The sequence below is a fragment of the Andrographis paniculata genome, unplaced genomic scaffold (genome assembly GCF_009805555.1).
Source record: "Andrographis paniculata isolate CXL003 unplaced genomic scaffold, ASM980555v1 Contig98END, whole genome shotgun sequence".
In the NCBI taxonomy this organism is placed as follows: Eukaryota; Viridiplantae; Streptophyta; class Magnoliopsida; order Lamiales; family Acanthaceae; genus Andrographis; species Andrographis paniculata.
In genome coordinates, this window is record NW_026137637.1 from 264,877 (window position 1) to 284,105 (window position 19,229).

Genomic DNA, 19,229 nt, shown 5'->3' on the forward strand with positions numbered 1-19,229 from the left:
ATATTTATAACGAACTTAGTATTAACTATAGACTCTAAAATAGTAACAAATATTCAATTACTACCCAAATATTTATTTAAATGCATATTATTCATTAAATATAATTTATTACAATGATATTTTTAGTGTTTAAACACTTAATACATATCTATTGAATGTAAAATAGTATTATTTTTAATTTTTTATAAAAATATATTATTTTAAACTTATAAAATATGCATGTTTAGTCGATAAAATATAAAAATTAAATGATATTTTATATAAATTTTTGATAAAATTGTACATAGAATCAAACTAAACAAATCATTATCTTTAAAAGAATGCAATATCTAATTATAAACATAAAATGTAATTATTTTTAAAAAAAATAAAAAAAAAATAATTTAACAAAAAAATAATAATAATAAAATATAAGGTCATTGTCTTTTTAAAAAATTAGGTAAATAACTCTTCAAAATCAAATAATAATCAAATCCCAAATAAATAATGAAAGTATTAATTCATTATTTTAAATGAATTTCATTTTTTTATTTCAGTTTTAGTTTTATGCATACGGTTGATTATATATATAGTTTTATTGTAAAAAATATGGTCAGTTTTAAATTTTATGATTAATTGACTTACTAAAGCTACATTGGAATTTTGGATTCAATTATTTGACCAAATTAGAAATAATAAAAATACCCCAAATATAGATATCATAGAAAAATATCTCATAAGAGTAGATGTCAATACAAAAATCATATATGATAGGGCAAAAATACTTATAAACCTATCACTAGTTTGAAAAGTATGTATCAATTGCATGATTTTTTTAAAAAAATAAAATTTAAAAGTATTACACAATTTTATTTATTTATTTATTTTTATTTTTATTTTTGTAGAAGATTATGTGCAATAAATAAATAAATAAATATATATATATAAGGGAATTTTAGTACAATTTTTTGAAATTTTTATACAATATTCTTTAAAACATAATGGAACCTCATGTCATTTTTAAAGCATTAGAAAATATGATGTATAATTGTAAAATCACAAGTGAAATTTAAACAATTTTACATACATTTTTATTTTGCTAAATAGTTTTCATTTATTTCAAAATAATACATTGTTTCTAAGATTTATCAAATAGCATACATTTATATATTTTTTAATAGGGATTTATTCATAATCAAAGTCAGATTATTCCATCTGTGACAGTTTATTTAAACAATTAAAATCTATACTCGTAATTATCACGGTTAATTCTCCTAAAATTTCTATTCAACAAATATATGCTATCAAAATCTCATAATTAATATTATGAATAAAAAGTATGTGTAAAATAAAATTTCTAAAAATAATACTATTGTTCTGCTATTGCTAGCTTTTTTTAATGGGTAAATTTTGGGTCGGATTCAATATATATTTTTCAAATAATACCCACAAAGTAAATTATATTTTTTATTCTAATTCAAAATAGTATTTTTATTATTTTTATTATTCTATTCAAAATCACATATTTTGTATTATAGTAAACGTAATTATATAGTAATGTTAAAATTATCTTATATAAATTATAAATATGCTTAAAATACAAAAGAAAAAATATTAAAATCATTTTACAAATCACTAACTAACAAAATAGTATTATTTTTTAATATATTATAAAAATTCAAATAGGTACTTTCATCCAAGAGGAAGGAGTATTAGGTAAACTTTAGATGTATTAACTCGTAAGATTTTGAGAGTGTGTTTGTTTGTAAAATTTGGTATAAATATATGTATTATTTTTTTATATATAATATTAATATAAAAATGTGTAAGGATCTTTTGATGTAAAAATATATTCGCTCTGTTTACTTGTTATTTCTCAATTGAATAATTTTTTTAAAATATTGTTAAAAAAATTTAAATATACACACATTAATATAATATATATTATTATTTATAAAAAAAAATAATAATTCAATTTAAAATATTATTTTCTACTTAGGGTTATTGCTCAAAAGAATTTCGATTGCTGGGCCTTAGGCGAATAATTATTAATTTTATTTATATTTATTACATTCCATTACTAATTAATTCTAAATTCAATAAATTTTATCATATATAATTTATACTGTGAAATTTCAATCACATAAAGAAAAAAATCGGCGAATCAAACGTTACCTAGAATATTTTAGATTCACACCCAAAGTCAACAGCTTTCCGTATTATTAATTTTTTATAATGATAATAAATTATTTAAAATTAGTTTGTCACTAGTGGAGAGAGAATTATAATAAACATATTCGTATTTAATAATAAAAAGGCAGTAACGTGACATAATAATTATCATAAGCATTCGTTATATTAAAATACTTAAAACAGTTACATACGTGTTCAGAAATCATTGCCCATAAAAATAGTAGTAATAAATTAGACACGCAAGGACATAACCGAATATTCATTTTTCATTTTTATTTTTATTTTTATTTTATATATTTAAATAAATCTCAAATTCAAAATTATTTTAAGAAATGAACTATTCCGATTATGGAAAAAACACAAGTGGTTTGTTGAGAGACAAGTGAGATATATTTTCAGTTTAATTGTAAATTTTGCAATCAAACAGTCATATCAACAACAACAATTTATTTATTTATTTTTTGAGTATGTTTGTTAGTGTTTTAGTTTAATGCTTTTTTTATTTTTTATTTTTATTTTTTATGAGATATAAAAAATGATGTGGAGTTAAAAAATAGTTCAACTATGAAACTTATGTGTTCTTTTAGGAGATTTTTCTTTCAAAAAATTAAATTAAATATTTTTTTTATAGTATACTAAAAATTAATTTATATTCAAAATATTACACCAATGTCTATTTATATCACAATATACAGAACTATTACAATTTATTTTTTTACCATTCAAATCCTAAATATTCAAACAAGCGCACACACTATCTGTTTTTAGAGTATATGTCTTAATTTTATGCAATTGTATGCTCATTGATTGAATAAAGTTTAAGAATAATAGATAAAAATAAAATTTTTATTTTATAGATAAAAAAAATTATATGATAATAATAAAAAAAAAAGTGAATAAATTTGATTATCATATAAATTTATTCTTGTTTTATTTTTATTTATTTTTAAAAAATTCATCCAGTCATATGAATATACAATCGGATGACAGGGAGAAAAGTAATAAAATTTATTATTTCAATATAAATTAATTGAAAAATATGTCATAATTTAGACAAACAAACCGAACATTTTTGCAAGACGGTGATTATGATAATTTTGAAAATAATAAAAACACATAATTAAATACCAACAAAATAAACACCTCACCCCCTTAGCCACAAATTAAAATAAAATAAAATAAATAAAATAATACTATCAATTAAATATCTATTTATATTATATTAAGATTTTATTTTCAAATCCTACCAAATACAGCCGTGTTTTGCGTGGACCGAATACGACTTATAGTCTACAGTGATTAACCCTAACCCTCTCCGAGGAGAGTAGTCTCTGTGACTGTAAAAAACTACACTAAAGAATTTCACCCATGGCTATGGCTATGGCTATGGCTATGGCGGCACCCAAAACCCTAATCCCCAATTTCCAATCTCTCTCGTCTTCTTCTAATTGATTTTTCAAAAAGTCAATCCATATATAAACAAACACATAAATACACACATTCACCCACACTTCTCGCTTTCTTGACTCACTCACTCAGTCTTTATTTTATACCCCAAACCCTCCCTCTCACATCCTCCTCTCTAATGGTGTCCTTTTCTCTCCCTTCAATTCCAATTCCACCATGGTTCAGTGGTTTCTCTCCCACCTCCGCCTCCATTCTCGCTTTTCTCCCTAAATCCAAACCCTGATCGCCGCCCGCCACATGTTTTTTTGCTTCCTGCTCGGATAGCCATCCTTCGCCAAACCCTAGAAAAAAAAAACATCAAAAATATTTGGGGCTTTTGGATACAGTGGCTCCTAGGATAATCGACTTGAGGATTTGGCGCCGTATTTGGTGAGTTGAAATGATTTCTTCTGGAATCAATCTGGTGATGGCGGTCGTCGGATTCTCGTTGAGTATTATGTTCATCACGTTCGTCTGCGTCAGGCTTATTTGTGCTCGAATGTACATGCGTTCGTCCGCCGCCAGAGCATTCGGCTCTGATCTTACCACCGTAAGCATTGCCTTTTTCACTAAATCTCAATTCGATTGTTGCTGATTTTTCTTCACCAGTAAATTTCCTTTTCAAATTTCAATTTTTTTTTTTTTTTTGCTGCTCTTGAATTCGTTATGTTTTGTGCTATTTCTTCTTAGCTTGAGTTTGGTGGCTGTGTGTGTCTTTTGTCACTCTCATAGACCAGTTTTCAATGATTGCTGTCTCATACTTTTCGAGATTTGAGGAAAAAAAACAGATGATTGATCCACATACCTAATTACATTACAGGGGAGAAAAGGATGTTGAATGACCCAATAAACCATGGACTGAAGTTCCTAGAAATTGACATATGCTTCCAATAAGCTTTCCCAATTAGATAGAAATTTTGGAATTTCGAAAAACTTTAGAGATAGTAAAAAGTCCGATCTTTTGATTTGATGGTTTTTTAGAGGTAGTAGGGATTTGAGATGTGATTTTTTTGGAAAAAATGACCGTAAATTGATCATTTGATTTGATGGTTTTTTAGAGGTAATTGGGATTTGATGTGATTTTTTTTGAAAAAATTACCGTAGGTTGATCCTTTGATTTGATGGTTTTTGAGAGGTAATCGGGATTTTATGTGATCTTTTTTGAAAAAATTGCAGTAAGTTGATCATTTGATTTGATGGTTTTTGAGAGGTAATAGGGATTTGATGTGAATTTTTTTGGAAAAATTACCGGAAGTTGATCTTTGATGATTTTTGAGAGATTATCAGGATTTTATGTGATTTTTTATGGAAAAGTAAGTTGAGCATTTGATTTGATGATTTTTGAGAGGTTATCGGGATTTGATTTGATTTTTTTTGAAAAAATTACGGTAAGTTTATCATTTTATTTGATGGTTTTTGAGAGGTAATAGGGATTTGATCATTGTCCACGTAAGCAGATTGGCTTATCCTTTCGAATGGATCACTGCAGCTTTGAACACACTCGTGTTTGTTCGTCGAAGTTATTAAGAGAAGAGTTTTTCTTACAAATTATTGAAACATTTGATAGAATTGCAGATTCAAATCATAAAAGGAACATTGATTGTATGATTTCTGATACACCGTTTCATTTTCTCAGTGCTGTTTACGATTTATGTTGTTGTTGCTCCATATCTATTCTTCTTGATTATTCATTGTTTTACTGAGTGCAATTATAAATCCGGTTGAGGGGTCGCAATGTGCTTTTACAATCTTTCATTCTTGAGAAAATCTTGCATCTGAGACCCGACTATTCTGCATTTGATTGTATTGCCGAAAAATCTGGTTAAGGTGTTGTAATATGTTTTTACGTTTTTACGATCAAGCGTTCTTGAGAATCTTACAAACTGAGATTCGACTATTATGTAACGGCCACTTGATTATTAATTTTTTTTTTACTGATAAATCTGGTTAACAAGGGGCTGTAATATGTTTTTACGATCGTGATTTCTTGCGAATCTTGCAAACTGAGATTCAACTATTTTGTAATCCCACTTGATTATTGATTGTTTTTACCAATAAATCTGATGGTTTTTCCGATCGTCCATTCTTGAGAATCTTGCAACTAATTTTCGACTATTCTGTGATTTATTTACTTAATATTGAAATTTGGAGCAGATGGAGAGGGGTTTTCGCGGGCTTGAGCCTCAGACATTAGCTAGTTTTCCTACAAAAAAGTATCGAGAGCTATGCCTGTCCTCAAACGAAAATGCTCAGTGAGTTCGACTGTCTTTAAATTACGAACATTTTGGAAATTTTTGTCGAATTTCGGACATGAAAAGTTGCTTGTAATTTTCAGATGTACGGTATGCCTATCAAGCTACCACAACGATGACACCCTCCGGATCCTGCCGGCGTGCGGACACTCGTTCCATGCTCGGTGCATCGACATATGGCTACACCAGCATTTCACGTGTCCCGTATGTCGGGTCTCTCTCCGCAACCTCCCCAAGAGAAGATGGTTCAGCCAACCGTTGTTCGCCTCGTCCCGCTCGTCGTCGCAGCGCAACGCACAGCCTCCCGACGCGCTTATTTGCCATTGCTCGACGCCCCACGACGGCGAACGGACGGAATCTCGATCTTGCTCGGAAGGCAACGGAAACAGCCAACATGCCGTCAAGAATTCAACGGGTAGAGAAGTAGCGAGCCCGTCTGGGCAGTAGAGTTTTTACGAACAGCGGCAATCAGGGCGGCGGCGGTGGCGGCAAGGGCAAATTGGTAATTCTTGCTTGATCTTTGGGTTCTTACAAAAATGTCATGGTTTGTTTGGCTTTTTTTGTTTTTGGGCAGATTTAGGGAATGTTGTAGATAATTTTAAGTTAGACAGTTATGTGTTGTTAAATCGTTATAAGTATGTATGTTGTCTGTTTACAGCATGAAGTTTGAAAGAGGAGTGTATGAAGAAGTTTTATACAGATAGAAATTTCCATAATTGTGTTATTTGAAATATTTGTATATATATATTGATTTCGACGTATGTAAAATTTAATTCAATTTATGCAGCTAAGGAACTTCAATCATTTCGACAATCTCGCAATCATTTACTGCTACTTATATTAAAGTGTACTATGAACTGATGAACGTTTTTTTTTTTTATTGTCAATAATTTATATATATTTTAAATTTTAATTTTTTTTAAAAATAATCAAATATTACATAATTCATCATTAAAATCTACGTTTATTTCCTTTTGAATTGTCATTAAAAAAAATTCTTATTTTCTTAATTTTTTTTTTTACGTAAAAAAATCACTTTTTTTGTATATTTATACATATTTGTTTGTATAAAAGACAAAAAAAATAAAAAATAAATTATTATCTATTTTATAAGAAACAATAATATGTGATTGAATGATTTTGAAAAAATTATTATTGATAAATAATGTTAAAAAGTCCATATAAACAAAGGCTAAAATAAACAATAATAATCCTCAAAAAGCAAAAAAAGTCTCGAATTTGGTTGTCTGCCACACATAATTCAACCGAAAGTTTACTCAAAATGCATTCAAAAATTAACAATGATGTCGTTATAAAAAAAAAAAAAAAAAAGGAAAAAAAACTAACAAGTGACAACTAATAATACTATTAGAAATGTCAATACAAAGTAAATTAAGTTGTCCTAGTAATGATCGATCACAGTATATATTAATGGTACAACAAAAACAATTAATTATATACACAAAAACAGGCAAGGCATAACCTCAAATTTAGTCAATGTAGTAATAATTATTCTATGTTGGATGTCTACAATGGGAATGCATACCTTTGCTAGTTTTTTCTGCCAATTTTAGATAGCTTCCGGAAACCGCAACTCTGCTGGACCCGGGCCGAGTATGCCCTTCTGTTCAGCAATCTTACTTAGATTTGAACTTGATTCAGGTATTGCCACAGGGATGGAGACAGGGACAGGGGCGGGCACGGGGACAGGCGCAGGTGTGGGCTTGTCTTCGTCTCTCCAGGGAACCTGTTGCCAGTCTCTCTGTAGCAGATGTTAAGGTTGTTTTGTTAGAAATTTCTAGGCAGGAACAAGGAATAAATCAATAATTCACTGAAACATATGCATTAGTCCTAAGAATTCGGAAAGCTTAGGGTATCTGGAATTATGCTCCTACAAAGACATTTCCCAGGCACTTTCATCTCCTCGAGCGAGTAACTTTTAGAGAACAAAAATGAAATGAAAATGCACACCAATAAGCATCGTCACCCTACATCCGGACAAATGGCTTCAATTATAGTGTTGATTGAGTCAAATCAGTACCGTGTTGATTTGACCTAGTCAACAAATGTATATAGTACAGACAACACATGTCTAGCACCAACACAGTTAATATATTTACGAGGCACAATACAATAGATAACTTGGGCAACACATTGTTTTATATGATAGAACATATTGTTGTGTTTTACTCCTCCCGTCCAGCTCTAAGAACCACATTTACTTATATTTACTTTTTGTGTGTTGATATTTGAATATTAGTTATCATATCAAAACGTATTACGAATTAAGAGAAAAGACAAATACTTCTATTAGTATCTTATAATACTAATATAATAACATTTGTAAAAAAATTATACAAGGATATTTTTAATGTTAAGTACAATGACGCAAAAGGTAAATGTAACTCTTAAAGGCGGACTCAGATAGTATAAAAAATGCACGGTCCGCCTTTAAAGTATATGCTAATTGGACCAAATCAGCAACATCCGGTCAGCACGGTAACCGCCGCCAGGCCTTTACCCTTGGCAGATGCCCATCTGAGCCACAACGTAGATATTATTTAATTAGTAAGTTTTTAAATTACAATATTTTTAGGACTTTATATAAGTCTTGTCCCTTCTCTCCTACCTTATGCATTGCTTCCTTCTTAGGCTTCTACCGCCAACCCTTTGCTTCTCCATCCTCACCCACTCAGCTTATTTTTGTTTTCATCAAACTAATTTAATCTATAATTCTTTTGGTTTATGCAATTAAAAATTATAATGTTTTGTGTTTTGTTTGATTCATTTTAAATTAAACACTACTAGTAACTCGTGTATTGTTCTATTTTTATTTTTTTATTTCTTACAGTTCAGCTAAGTATGTCATGGATTGAAAATGATTTGGGATCAAACTATACTATGTTTCCAAATTCTAATACTAAAAAAAATAAAATAAAAGCCTACTATGTGAATTTTCACAAGATTCAAACATCTTATGGGAGGATGGTGCAATATATTTGCATATGAACTATGTATAAATAAATACCTATGGTGTGCCATGTGACATTATAACTATGAGTCAACCAACCACCTTGACCAAGCAGCCAAAGAAATCAAGTTATCAATATGAATGGCTTATTAAATTTAGAAAACTTGCCTTATCATGATTGTGGCTTGTATCTTCCAGTATCGGTGTCATGAGAGGAGGGGTAATATCAGGATCCGGCTTTTGAAAGATAAAAGTAGTGTATAGACCTGTAATGGATAATAGGTTATAGAAACACATCATCACACTTCAAAACTTAAACAAACATATGTCATTTTATATGTATTTATATTCAATCCCTCCAACAATAGAATGTTGCGGATAATGATGAAATGATGTGGTAAAAAAAAGGGAAGAGTCACCTAAAACATCATATGATCTCGGAAGAAGCCGTCCTCTTTGATCAATGACATTATGTCCAGCATCCATCAGCATGCCTGCCAATTGCGGTCTTGATAGCCCGATTTAAAAAATGTAAGAAATGGGATCGAAATAAAAGGCAGAAGATGATGTTAATATTTAAACAATTTCAAGTATGATCTACAGAAACGGCTTCAAGTGTTAACGAGCGTCAATTGCGATGTGTTCAACAGTAAAGAAGGTTCAAGAGTTGAATCTCAACAGTTCGATCTGTAAAACAGTCATGAAACATAAGCAATTCCATGGAATGTTTTGCGAAGGGACATGATGACTGATAAAAACAATATAGTCAAAATAAAATTTAGGATTATTCTTCATGTTCCCCGAAGAAATTTTCCTGAAATATATGCCCATCAATTTCCATGTAAAATGGTACAATTGCATTTGTGCCTAAACAATCTCCGGTACTTTTCAATGCATCAGAGATCCAAATTACTCCCAATTAACTAAGAATAATAATAACAATAACAAAAGCAACTAGATAGGTCTTTTCCAAATTTGATCATCTTAACTTCGAACTCTCATAATCAAATCTTAGAAAACTAAGATGCTTATAAAGATTGACAATCCAACTTTTGAAAAGAACTATTATATTTATCCACAAAATACAGAGCACAAACAGGATGAACATAAGATGATAAATTTTTGGAGTGTTTTCACCTGTTGTCATCATAAAACTCAGTCAAGTTTTGTATCTCCACGTAATCAAGACCAGCCTCTCTAGCCAACCTGCAGAACATGATAATCAGCCTAGTAATAGTTATGTATTACACACCAACTTTAGATCATGAATAGTATCATGAATAGAGAAAAACTCGCAACTGAGTTTTTATGAAATGAAAAAAAGATTTACTAATATTATTAGTATTAGTATTTAGTATTTATGTTAGGTGAGATTCATAGGATGGTTGTGTTAGGATACTTGTTTAAGGATTCAATTTAAGTTTGTTTTCTCGCTCTATAAATAGGTTGTGTATGATTTGTGTGGAATTGGCTGCAGCATAACCTCTCTAAATAATACGTTTAATCTTAAGAATGATAGATATTTAGTAAAAGTAATAATAATCATCATATCTCCTGTCTTTTAAGTGTACTAACTCTTAAATGAACAAAAACTCACATCAAGTGCGATTCTATGTGCTTAAATGTGATTCCTAACTCCTTGCTGATGCACATTATATTCACAATGTTGTGTTACCATCCACACAAATATCCATAATATTGAAAAAAGACAACTCGATATTTAGTTGAAATAGTTAGATAAATCCACAGTTAAATGGAATGACCTTCAGACACAAAATGAAAGGGAAATAACAATAAATGTAGGGTAATCATCACAAGGAAAGATAGGAGAAACCATCATCAACCTGATCAAACTTGGGAAGTGGACGAGGTATTGAGTTTCAGCAGTCGCATCACCCGCAAATTTCAGCTGGTACTTTTTACCGAAAAATGGGAACCTTGCAAATTATTTTTACATGTTAGATAATGAAATGTCACATGATCACATAAAAAGAAGAAATTCATTTTACTGTTCACATACTTCTCTTCCTCGACTTCAAAAGTGATCATATAGCTGTCAGATCTAATACAGTTTGGAAAAATGTTAGGCTTCATTCCACCACCCTTACTGTGGTATGCTTCAACATTTTTCTGGTACTTTGCCCTACAAATCATACGTCAGACTTTAGTGTAAACGGCTATAAAAGATTCAAAAAACAATATCGAACATATTGGCGGTACAAGTCATCAATATTCTTTTGTCAAACAATTCACAGGACACGAGCTTAAACATACATGCATCTATCTTATAAATGTAAAAATATGCTACAGGGTGGGCGTTGGTTCAAGTTTTTTAGGTTCAACAATTTGGATTGGGTGTCCAAAATTTTAGGTAGCATTCTGCCTGAACCCAACCAAAAGAATTCAATAATTTAAATATATGATGTTTAATATATCTCTTTCAAATTTTATATCGTTGAACTAAAAATACCTCACTAGTTGATAGATGTAAAAGCTGAATGTTCCAGGCCCAAGCCGATGACTAAAGTACTATTTATTATTATGACAATCACTATTTACGATAAAATGAAAAATGGCACAAAGTCATCAACCCATGCAGGTGCATTATGTTGGCATTTGAATCTCAAAGCAATATGCAGCACACTCATCAATATATGTTAAAAATAATTTGTTAATAAACACTGCTTCGTACCAGATGGTGGATGAGTCAGGAATTATACCGAGAAAATAGCCCCCCGGTTTCAGCAAAGATGAGATATTGTGCAGAAGTTTCCTCACTTTATCCTCAGTTTCAACACATAACTGCCAGCACAAAAACATAAGGTCAGTACTTAATTTATTACATGAAGTGCATAAATCTAAACATAAGAATCGAAGAGACCCATTACCGGCAAATGCTGCATGCAGAAAACAATGTCAGCCTGATTCTCCTTGTTCTTCCAATGTAAGTCTACATCATCCTGAAGAATACACACTGTGTCAAAAATAATGAAATCACTAAAAGATCAAAATACATCAATATGATTTCATAGGGTTAAATACATACATCTGACGAGAATAGAAACAAAGCAAAAGATGATGGATGTGGAGATATTGGTATGACATATAGCATTATAATTAGAAAAGGATAATAAAAGGAATTTTATGTAATACTCTTTTTCTTCAATTTCAAGTTTCCTCTCTCTCTCTCTCTCTCTTCATTCTTTTCGCTGCTCTGCTATACCTCAAAATATATCTCTGTTCCCCCTTTCTCACTCCCAAGCTCACCATCTCATTCTTTGTCACTCTATAAGCCTATCCATCTTATTAGCTCTTTTTCTACGACCATATTTGTACACATCATTTCCCACAAATGTTCTTATCAATCCTTCAAACCATTCTATTTATTACTTTTTCATTGGAGTCCGACTCCCTTCTCAAACCTTGAATCAAAATCACATCCCTTTTTCATTGATTGATTAAAGAAGTGCCTAAAATATATATATGATTATTCTCTTAATAAAGGAAAACTCATCCCTCTTTGCTCAGTTCCCTATTTCTCTTCCATAGTAAAATCAATCTTGACAGATTTTAGAAACCACAGTTATGCAATAACTTCACCGCAGGCAGACAAGGACTCCTCAAGAGATAATTTCATCATGAATTTTTATCAGTTGGCAACATATGAAAGTATGTCTTATAAAAAAGTGTCTGAATGTCTCACAATGCAAGGATCCAATTCAAGAAACTCGGAGGTGTAAGCCTTCCTTGCACTCTCCCAAGCTTCCCGCACATCACTCACTCCAGAAGTGGACACATCTGCAAAATCAAATGCATATAAAATTTTAAAAACCAACCTTTACACTATATAAGAAATAACAGTACCATGTATAGATGTCTTTTTTGGAAGATAGATATAATCCAAAATAATCCACCAATCATTAGTTTCATATTATTAACACCTTAACTTTCATTAATGAATATGAAATCGTTAAATATTTACTCATTATTATTCAACCGTTCATATCGATTCGTGATCACACAATGCCCCAAACTGTCTTTAACCAGCTATCAATCTCACATCTCACTCGGCTTTGTTTGTTTGATCAATCTAACCGTTCACATTTTCGATCAGGTTTTACTATTCATAAATTTTTTTACTTTCTATATTACACGTGTTTGTTTCAAAGATTTTGAAGAACTTCTACTATTCACACAAATTCCTTTTCCCCCAAACATCAAATCGCACACTTATTCTTTATCTTTTATATTATACTAAAATTCAATTTACATTCAAAACATCACATCAGTACTTATTTCTATCACATCATGTAATTATTCCAGTTCAAAATTTTTACAATTCAAATCCCAACTCAAAATCCAAACCTCCAAACAAACACACTATAAATCTAATTTTTCTCTAATAAAACAACATACTAATAACTATTTACATCACATCAAACATCTATTCAAATTTAAAAACTTCAAAAGCCCAACTTTCAAACCTAGAACCAAACACACTCCTTCTAACACTTCACACTAACTCAAAAATATATTATCGGATAAAAAAAAAAAAAAAACTACTCATCATTCCATTACTATTCATACCAACAAAAACATAAACCAATACTCATATGATCATTTATACAAACACTTGCCAGTTGCAAGCCAAGCTAATAATAATACTAAGATGATGATGGCGATGATGGCGATGATGATGATGAAGAACTACGTCCTTTTTTTTTTCAAAAATAAAATAGAATTGTATTAAGAAAATTACCAATGCCAATGTAGTGACCAATCTGTGCTTCATCCCACTTCTCCTCGTCGGGCACTTTCCCACAATACAAATCGCACACCTATCAAAAGCTGTAGTTAATGACAAGCAAGCACGTACCACACGAAAATAAAACCAACAAAAATGGGGGAAAACATCGTACGGTGGCGTAAGGGGAGACGAAGACGTTGATGAGTGCAGTCTTTATGAAGTCGATAAGACGGTGGTGGATGGACTCCGCCGGCCGCGGAGGTGGGAACGAACTCATCGTAGAATCTCTTCCGAGCTCCCCGAATTGCACTGCACACCTGCGGAGGGAAATTATAACATTTCTGAGGCCGTGCGGCTAGTTTTAGATAATTCTACATTTTACCACAATTGAAATTTGAAATTTTAGATTTGCCCAATGTAATAAGGAAATTGTATCTAGATCCCCAAACAAAACTGTCTTTTTTTATTTTTAGTTTGAATATAATAGTAGTCCTTTTTTAGTTGTTTTTTTTTATTTATACTTAATTTTATTTATAAATATATATATTTTTATTTTAAATTGTCTACAAATAATCATTTTAACAAATATTTTAATTTTTTTTTTTTTCCGAATACTTATATCTTGCTATAATATTAATACTTAGGCAGATGAAAGTAATATTAATTTACTACCTTTGTCTAATTTATCTTTATTTTCTAAGGGTACGGTTTTGGCAATTAGCTGGTAGCTGATTCAATTAGCTGTTTGTATTAAAATGTTTGATAAAACAACTGTTTGACATTAGTTCTTTATACACGTAAAATGACTAATATATGTTATTTTTTAAAATATTTAATTTTGTTCATTTTGGTTTGAAATTTATGAGAATTTTTGTTATTAATTATTAAAAATTATAAAAATATTATAAAATTTTTATTTTTATTTTTATTATTTAGATTTGAGAAAAAAAAATTTATTAAAAAATAATAATTTTTTATTAAAATTATGTAAAATATAAAATAATAAATCTTTCGTATATATTTTTATTATGTTAATTATTGTTTTAATATATAAATAAATTAATAACATTTGTTTTTTCTATTTGATTTAGTTTTAAAAATTTATATATTTTACAAATAAAATAATTTATATATAATAATTAATAATAGTAATTATTTTAAATTTACAAAAATAAAAATATAATTTAATAAATTAAATATATTAAAATAATTAATAAATACTGCTATAAAAATATATTTATATGTATAAATTTAAAATGAAAAAGCTGTTTCAAAACGCTTGGTAGATGAGTTTTTCAAAAATTTGTTTTTTTTTGTTTTTTTCCAAAAAGCTAATTTACCAGACACCTAAATTAACTTTTTTTTTTTACTGGTGAAACAGCTGTTGAGGACTCCCGTTTGCGGGATATGTAACTAATGTCTTAGTTTCCCTAAAAAGTTCGAGCTTTTAGGTGAGACGGTCATTAGTTTCCGACATGGTATCAGAGCCTAGGCTAGGTCTCGAGTTCGAGTCCCGCCCGTTGTTTCCCAAACACACTCTAAGTTTAATCCATCAAACATAATTTGTCATTTTTTATGTATGATTATACATTTTAATTATATTTTAAATATTAATTTTTTTAATTTTTTAATTTTAATTAAACTATTTAGTTATATTAATGTTAATCTATGATTTTTTTTACTATACAATAACTTTTACTAATACATTTTTTAATTATTTACTAATTATATTTTACTTAATTTTCGTATTTACGGTAATAAACTCATGTTACATGGGACAAAAAGAGTAATATATTGTTAAACTGATGAAGTAATAAAAATTAATAAAATATATATACTACTTTCGTCTGACTCTAATGATCCGATTTATTTTTTATGTCTTTATATTTAAATATTAATTATTATATCAAAACGTAGTACAAATGAAAAAAAAAAATTGTAAAAATATTTTGATTAGTGTTTTATAATACCAAAAGGTATTTATAAAAAAAGTTATAAAAATAAAAAAATATTTTTAATATTAAAATAATAACGTAAAAAGTAAATGAAATATAAGACATACTAAATGAGTATATTTTTATAGACAAAATTAAAGAAGTCAAGTCGTATTTACAAAAAAATAAATAAAAATGAAGCAGTTTATAATTTTACAAAAGCTGTGAACCAAATCGTAATTTACATAAAGCAATATTTACCCAAACCCCCTTAAAATTCTCGGTTCGCTGATTTCCGCGAAGGCTACAGTAATTCGTCGCACTCACAGTCCAATCTGTTCTTCGTTCTCAGCTCTCCGAATCAGAATTAAAAAGAGCAGCTTCAAGGGGATCGAAATGGTGAGCGGAGGCGTAATGTCAAAACAGTCTCTAGTGGAAGCGGCGCTGACGGTGCTGAACACAGCGGATCCATTCGAAAAAGCTCGGATTGGCGATGTAATCGCGAACGAATGGCTTAACGGCGAAATCGCCGCCGCCTATGTCGCCGGAGTCGACATCCAAGTTCCCGATCGGCCGGCGCGGCTGGACGATGTACGTAAGATGGTGTAAAGGTCTCGTCGTTTTCCCTATTGGATGAAATGGTGAGGCGACGGTTTTGGGGAATAGTAATGGATTTTTGGTGTGCAGGTGAAGCTGGTGTCGCCGAGTGAGATGCCGAAGCTTGGGAAGGCCGGGAGCTTGCAGAGTAGGCAGGCGATTGTGCATAGTCTTGTGCATACTGAAAGCTGGGCTATTGACTTGTCTTGGGTAAATTGCTATTGCCATTTCTTTGGTTTCTGCATTATTGTTTTGTTTTGGCTGTTGATTTGAAGTTTGTGTGGTTATGGTGATTGAATTGAAAAGTGATATTGGGAAGGGATTTGGTTAAGGGGATGACAGTACTATAATTTGTGGATCTGATAATAAGTTTTAATAGGCATAAATGTGCACTGAAACTTAACCAATGATTTGATATTTTTTGAGTAATTTTTTTTTTTGAATAGTAAAAAGTCTTGTTAGAGTGCCCATGCTCGATGTAATGCTTTGTTTAGTTTGCGATCCCCTTTTCCTGTGAGTATTTTTATTATGCAACCCTCACATTCTCTATAAACATATACTCACTAAGTCCGTTAAAATTAGCTCACTTAGGTTAATAAAGGTACTGATATTTTTTTTTTTAAATAAAGGTACTGATATATATATATTTTTTAATAAAGGTACTGATATTTGTTGTAAGCAAGTGTTAACGAAGAGCAATAGTTAAATGTTTTGTTAATTTTGTCAGTTAATAATTGGATAAATTTAGCGGATGGATTAAAAAGGAAAATGGAAAATAAATTTGGTGGGCGAAGGGATTATATATTTTCTATCATAAAATATTACAAGTTTCTATTTAAATGAAAAAGAATTACCAAGTAAACAAAAGGTTATTCTTGTCTGAATGAGACTGCATGATTATAATGGTCCTAGATTGATCTTCCTTTGTTAGTTGTAGTTTTTATATATTTATCAAGTTTAGCTCACAAAATGGATTAGTTCCACCTTACCATTTCTTACATAATACTTCCTCATTACAGATATAACATCATGGTTAATGCAAACACGGAAATTTAGAAGAACTTAAAAAAATTATAAATTGGAATATGTGATTAAAGTGTTTAAGTCTTTTTCAAACAAAAGAAATTAACATGAGATGTGAGACGGATAAAAATGAAAAGTGTGACATTATATTTGGGAAGTAATATCATTTTTATATAATAATGGAGATGGCACGTCAGTCTATCCCTACTAGTTATGTTCTTGACATAATAAATATACACAATAGCTCTGTGTTTTGGAATAAGCATAGTTTTTCATTTGGTTATATACATAGGACATAATTGCTCGATTCGGTAAGCAAGAGACAATGCCGAGAGATTTTTTCACGGATTTTGTGAAAGTAGCACAAGACGAAGGCCGCCACTTCACCCTTCTTGCAGAGAGACTCAAAGAACTTGGATCATTCTACGGTGCCCTACCTGCTCATGATGGTCTTTGGGATTCAGCCACCGCCACTTCAAAGGATTTGTTGGCTCGTCTCGCAATCGAGCATTGTGTTCATGAGGTATATTTTTACTTAATTTCTTTTGGATTGTGATTGTGCAATTTTTTACAATAATGAGTTGTCCTACACAACTTTTGAGTTATAAATAATTTGTTCAAGTATGGATATGGCTATAGCTTGTTGCTTATCTTAAGGTTGAGAAATTGATGGTGAACTAGGAGCTGCTCGAGCATTTTGACAAGCTCGGGCATGTAATATAGAGCTTGCGATTTTGCAGTTATCATTTTTTATTGGTTAATTTGTCATTTAGGCTACTTTCTAGAACATGCTCGACTCAAGCTCAATCTTGAGGTCCACCATGTGCGTAAAAGTCAAGCTCCACTCGACTAAAGTTCACTGTTATTTTCAAGATCACCAATCCTCGCCTTATGAAATGTATGTTTGATTAGTAGATTAATTGTCACGTGGACATGGGTTTGATTTATTACGAAAATTGATACTTTTCATCTGCCATCCAAATTTATTCTTACTTTTTTTTTTTTTTTCTTTCTTTTATCATCTAAATTTATTTTTGTTTCATTTTTTAGTAAAAAAATAGCACTTTTTCTTTACCCTAAAAAGTAGATTAAAAATTCTATTTTTATCTATTCTTCTTAAAATCTGTGTCCGGTCAAATGAGCACACAATTTGACGACGGAGGGAGTATTTTATACTATAGCAAATGTCTCATCTTGTGTAATGAACTCAAGATTAGTTAGTTTGTGTTGAGATATTTTCATTATATTTTAGATATTTGGTTTCTATGATTTCAGATTTTATTGATATTATTCAACTTTGTCAAGTTTGTACCACAATTACATATAGGCCTTCGATTTTCATTACGCCGCTAATTCTGTAATTTTCAGGCCAGAGGACTCGATGTGCTACCGACAACTATATCACGTTTTAGGAAAGGTGGCGACAACAAGACAGCTGATTTACTAGAAAAGGTCATATATCCCGAAGAAATCACTCACTGTGCAGCCGGCGTAAAGTGGTTCAAATATCTTTGCCTGCGATCAAGAAAACTAGAACTAGAAGATGACAACATAACTGAGAATCTTAGAGACGAGATTGTCGAGAAATTTCACGCTACGGTGAGGGCACATTTCCGAGGGCCGTTGAAACCGCCTTTCAACGAGGAAGCTCGAAAAGCTGCTGGATTTGGACCTCAATGGTATGAACCTCTTGCTGCTATTAAGGAGGATGGGAACTGTGTAGAAGAAACCACAGCAGTTCATCCATGATCCAAGTACGTAGATCTCATTATCATTTAATTTAAATATATATATATAGATATATAAGACATTTGATGATTTTATTATTATTCTTATTATTACTTGATTGAGGTGAAATTTTGAGCGAATTTGCGATGCCAATAGTGACGTGAATGCACATGTATTTTTCTTCTTGGTATTTTAATATCAGATGAAGGGAGGAATATTGAAGTCGTCAACTTAAAATTTTCTGTTGTTTTTATTGTTCTGTTTCAAAAGAATTTGATTTGGTAGAATTTTGGGGTGTGATTGTTTCATAGGATTGTTGAAAAAAATAATAATAATAAAATTATGCAAGGTATAAGGAA

The 19,229-nt window shown here is 30.4% G+C and overlaps 3 protein-coding genes across 4 annotated transcripts; 2 read left to right on the forward strand and 1 right to left on the reverse strand.

The window, feature by feature from the left end:
• The first annotated feature begins 3,664 nt into the window (after window positions 1-3,664).
• Window positions 3,665-6,672, forward strand: LOC127243983 (RING-H2 finger protein ATL39-like). Its single transcript, XM_051264250.1, has 3 exons — window positions 3,665-4,168; window positions 5,773-5,870; window positions 5,954-6,672. Exons 1-3 carry the CDS (start codon window positions 4,019-4,021, stop codon window positions 6,315-6,317), a joined length of 612 nt encoding a protein of 203 aa, XP_051120207.1. The 5' UTR covers window positions 3,665-4,018; the 3' UTR covers window positions 6,318-6,672.
• A 551-nt stretch (window positions 6,673-7,223) lies between these two features.
• Window positions 7,224-13,932, reverse strand: LOC127243997 (mRNA cap guanine-N7 methyltransferase 2). 2 transcript variants are annotated; one of them, XM_051264271.1, is made up of 11 exons: window positions 13,761-13,930; window positions 13,601-13,679; window positions 12,545-12,639; window positions 11,730-11,801; window positions 11,534-11,643; window positions 10,862-10,984; window positions 10,686-10,778; window positions 9,979-10,047; window positions 9,261-9,349; window positions 9,010-9,107; window positions 7,224-7,632 (listed from the first exon to the last, which is right to left on the reverse strand). In XM_051264271.1, the coding sequence occupies exons 1-11, from the start codon at window positions 13,863-13,865 to the stop codon at window positions 7,441-7,443; spliced, it is 1,125 nt and encodes a 374-aa protein (XP_051120228.1). In that variant the 5' UTR covers window positions 13,866-13,930; the 3' UTR covers window positions 7,224-7,440. The 2 variants fall into 2 exon arrangements, with proteins under 2 accessions (XP_051120228.1, XP_051120229.1); XM_051264272.1 differs by lacking the exon at window positions 7,224-7,632 and adding an exon at window positions 8,241-8,408 and having other exon boundaries at window positions 13,761-13,932.
• A 1,883-nt stretch (window positions 13,933-15,815) lies between these two features.
• LOC127243809 (uncharacterized) lies at window positions 15,816-19,129 on the forward strand. Its single transcript, XM_051263983.1, has 4 exons — window positions 15,816-16,113; window positions 16,210-16,329; window positions 17,435-17,665; window positions 18,511-19,129. The coding sequence occupies exons 1-4, from the start codon at window positions 15,919-15,921 to the stop codon at window positions 18,889-18,891; spliced, it is 927 nt and encodes a 308-aa protein (XP_051119940.1). The 5' UTR covers window positions 15,816-15,918; the 3' UTR covers window positions 18,892-19,129.
• Window positions 19,130-19,229: the final 100 nt, after the last annotated feature.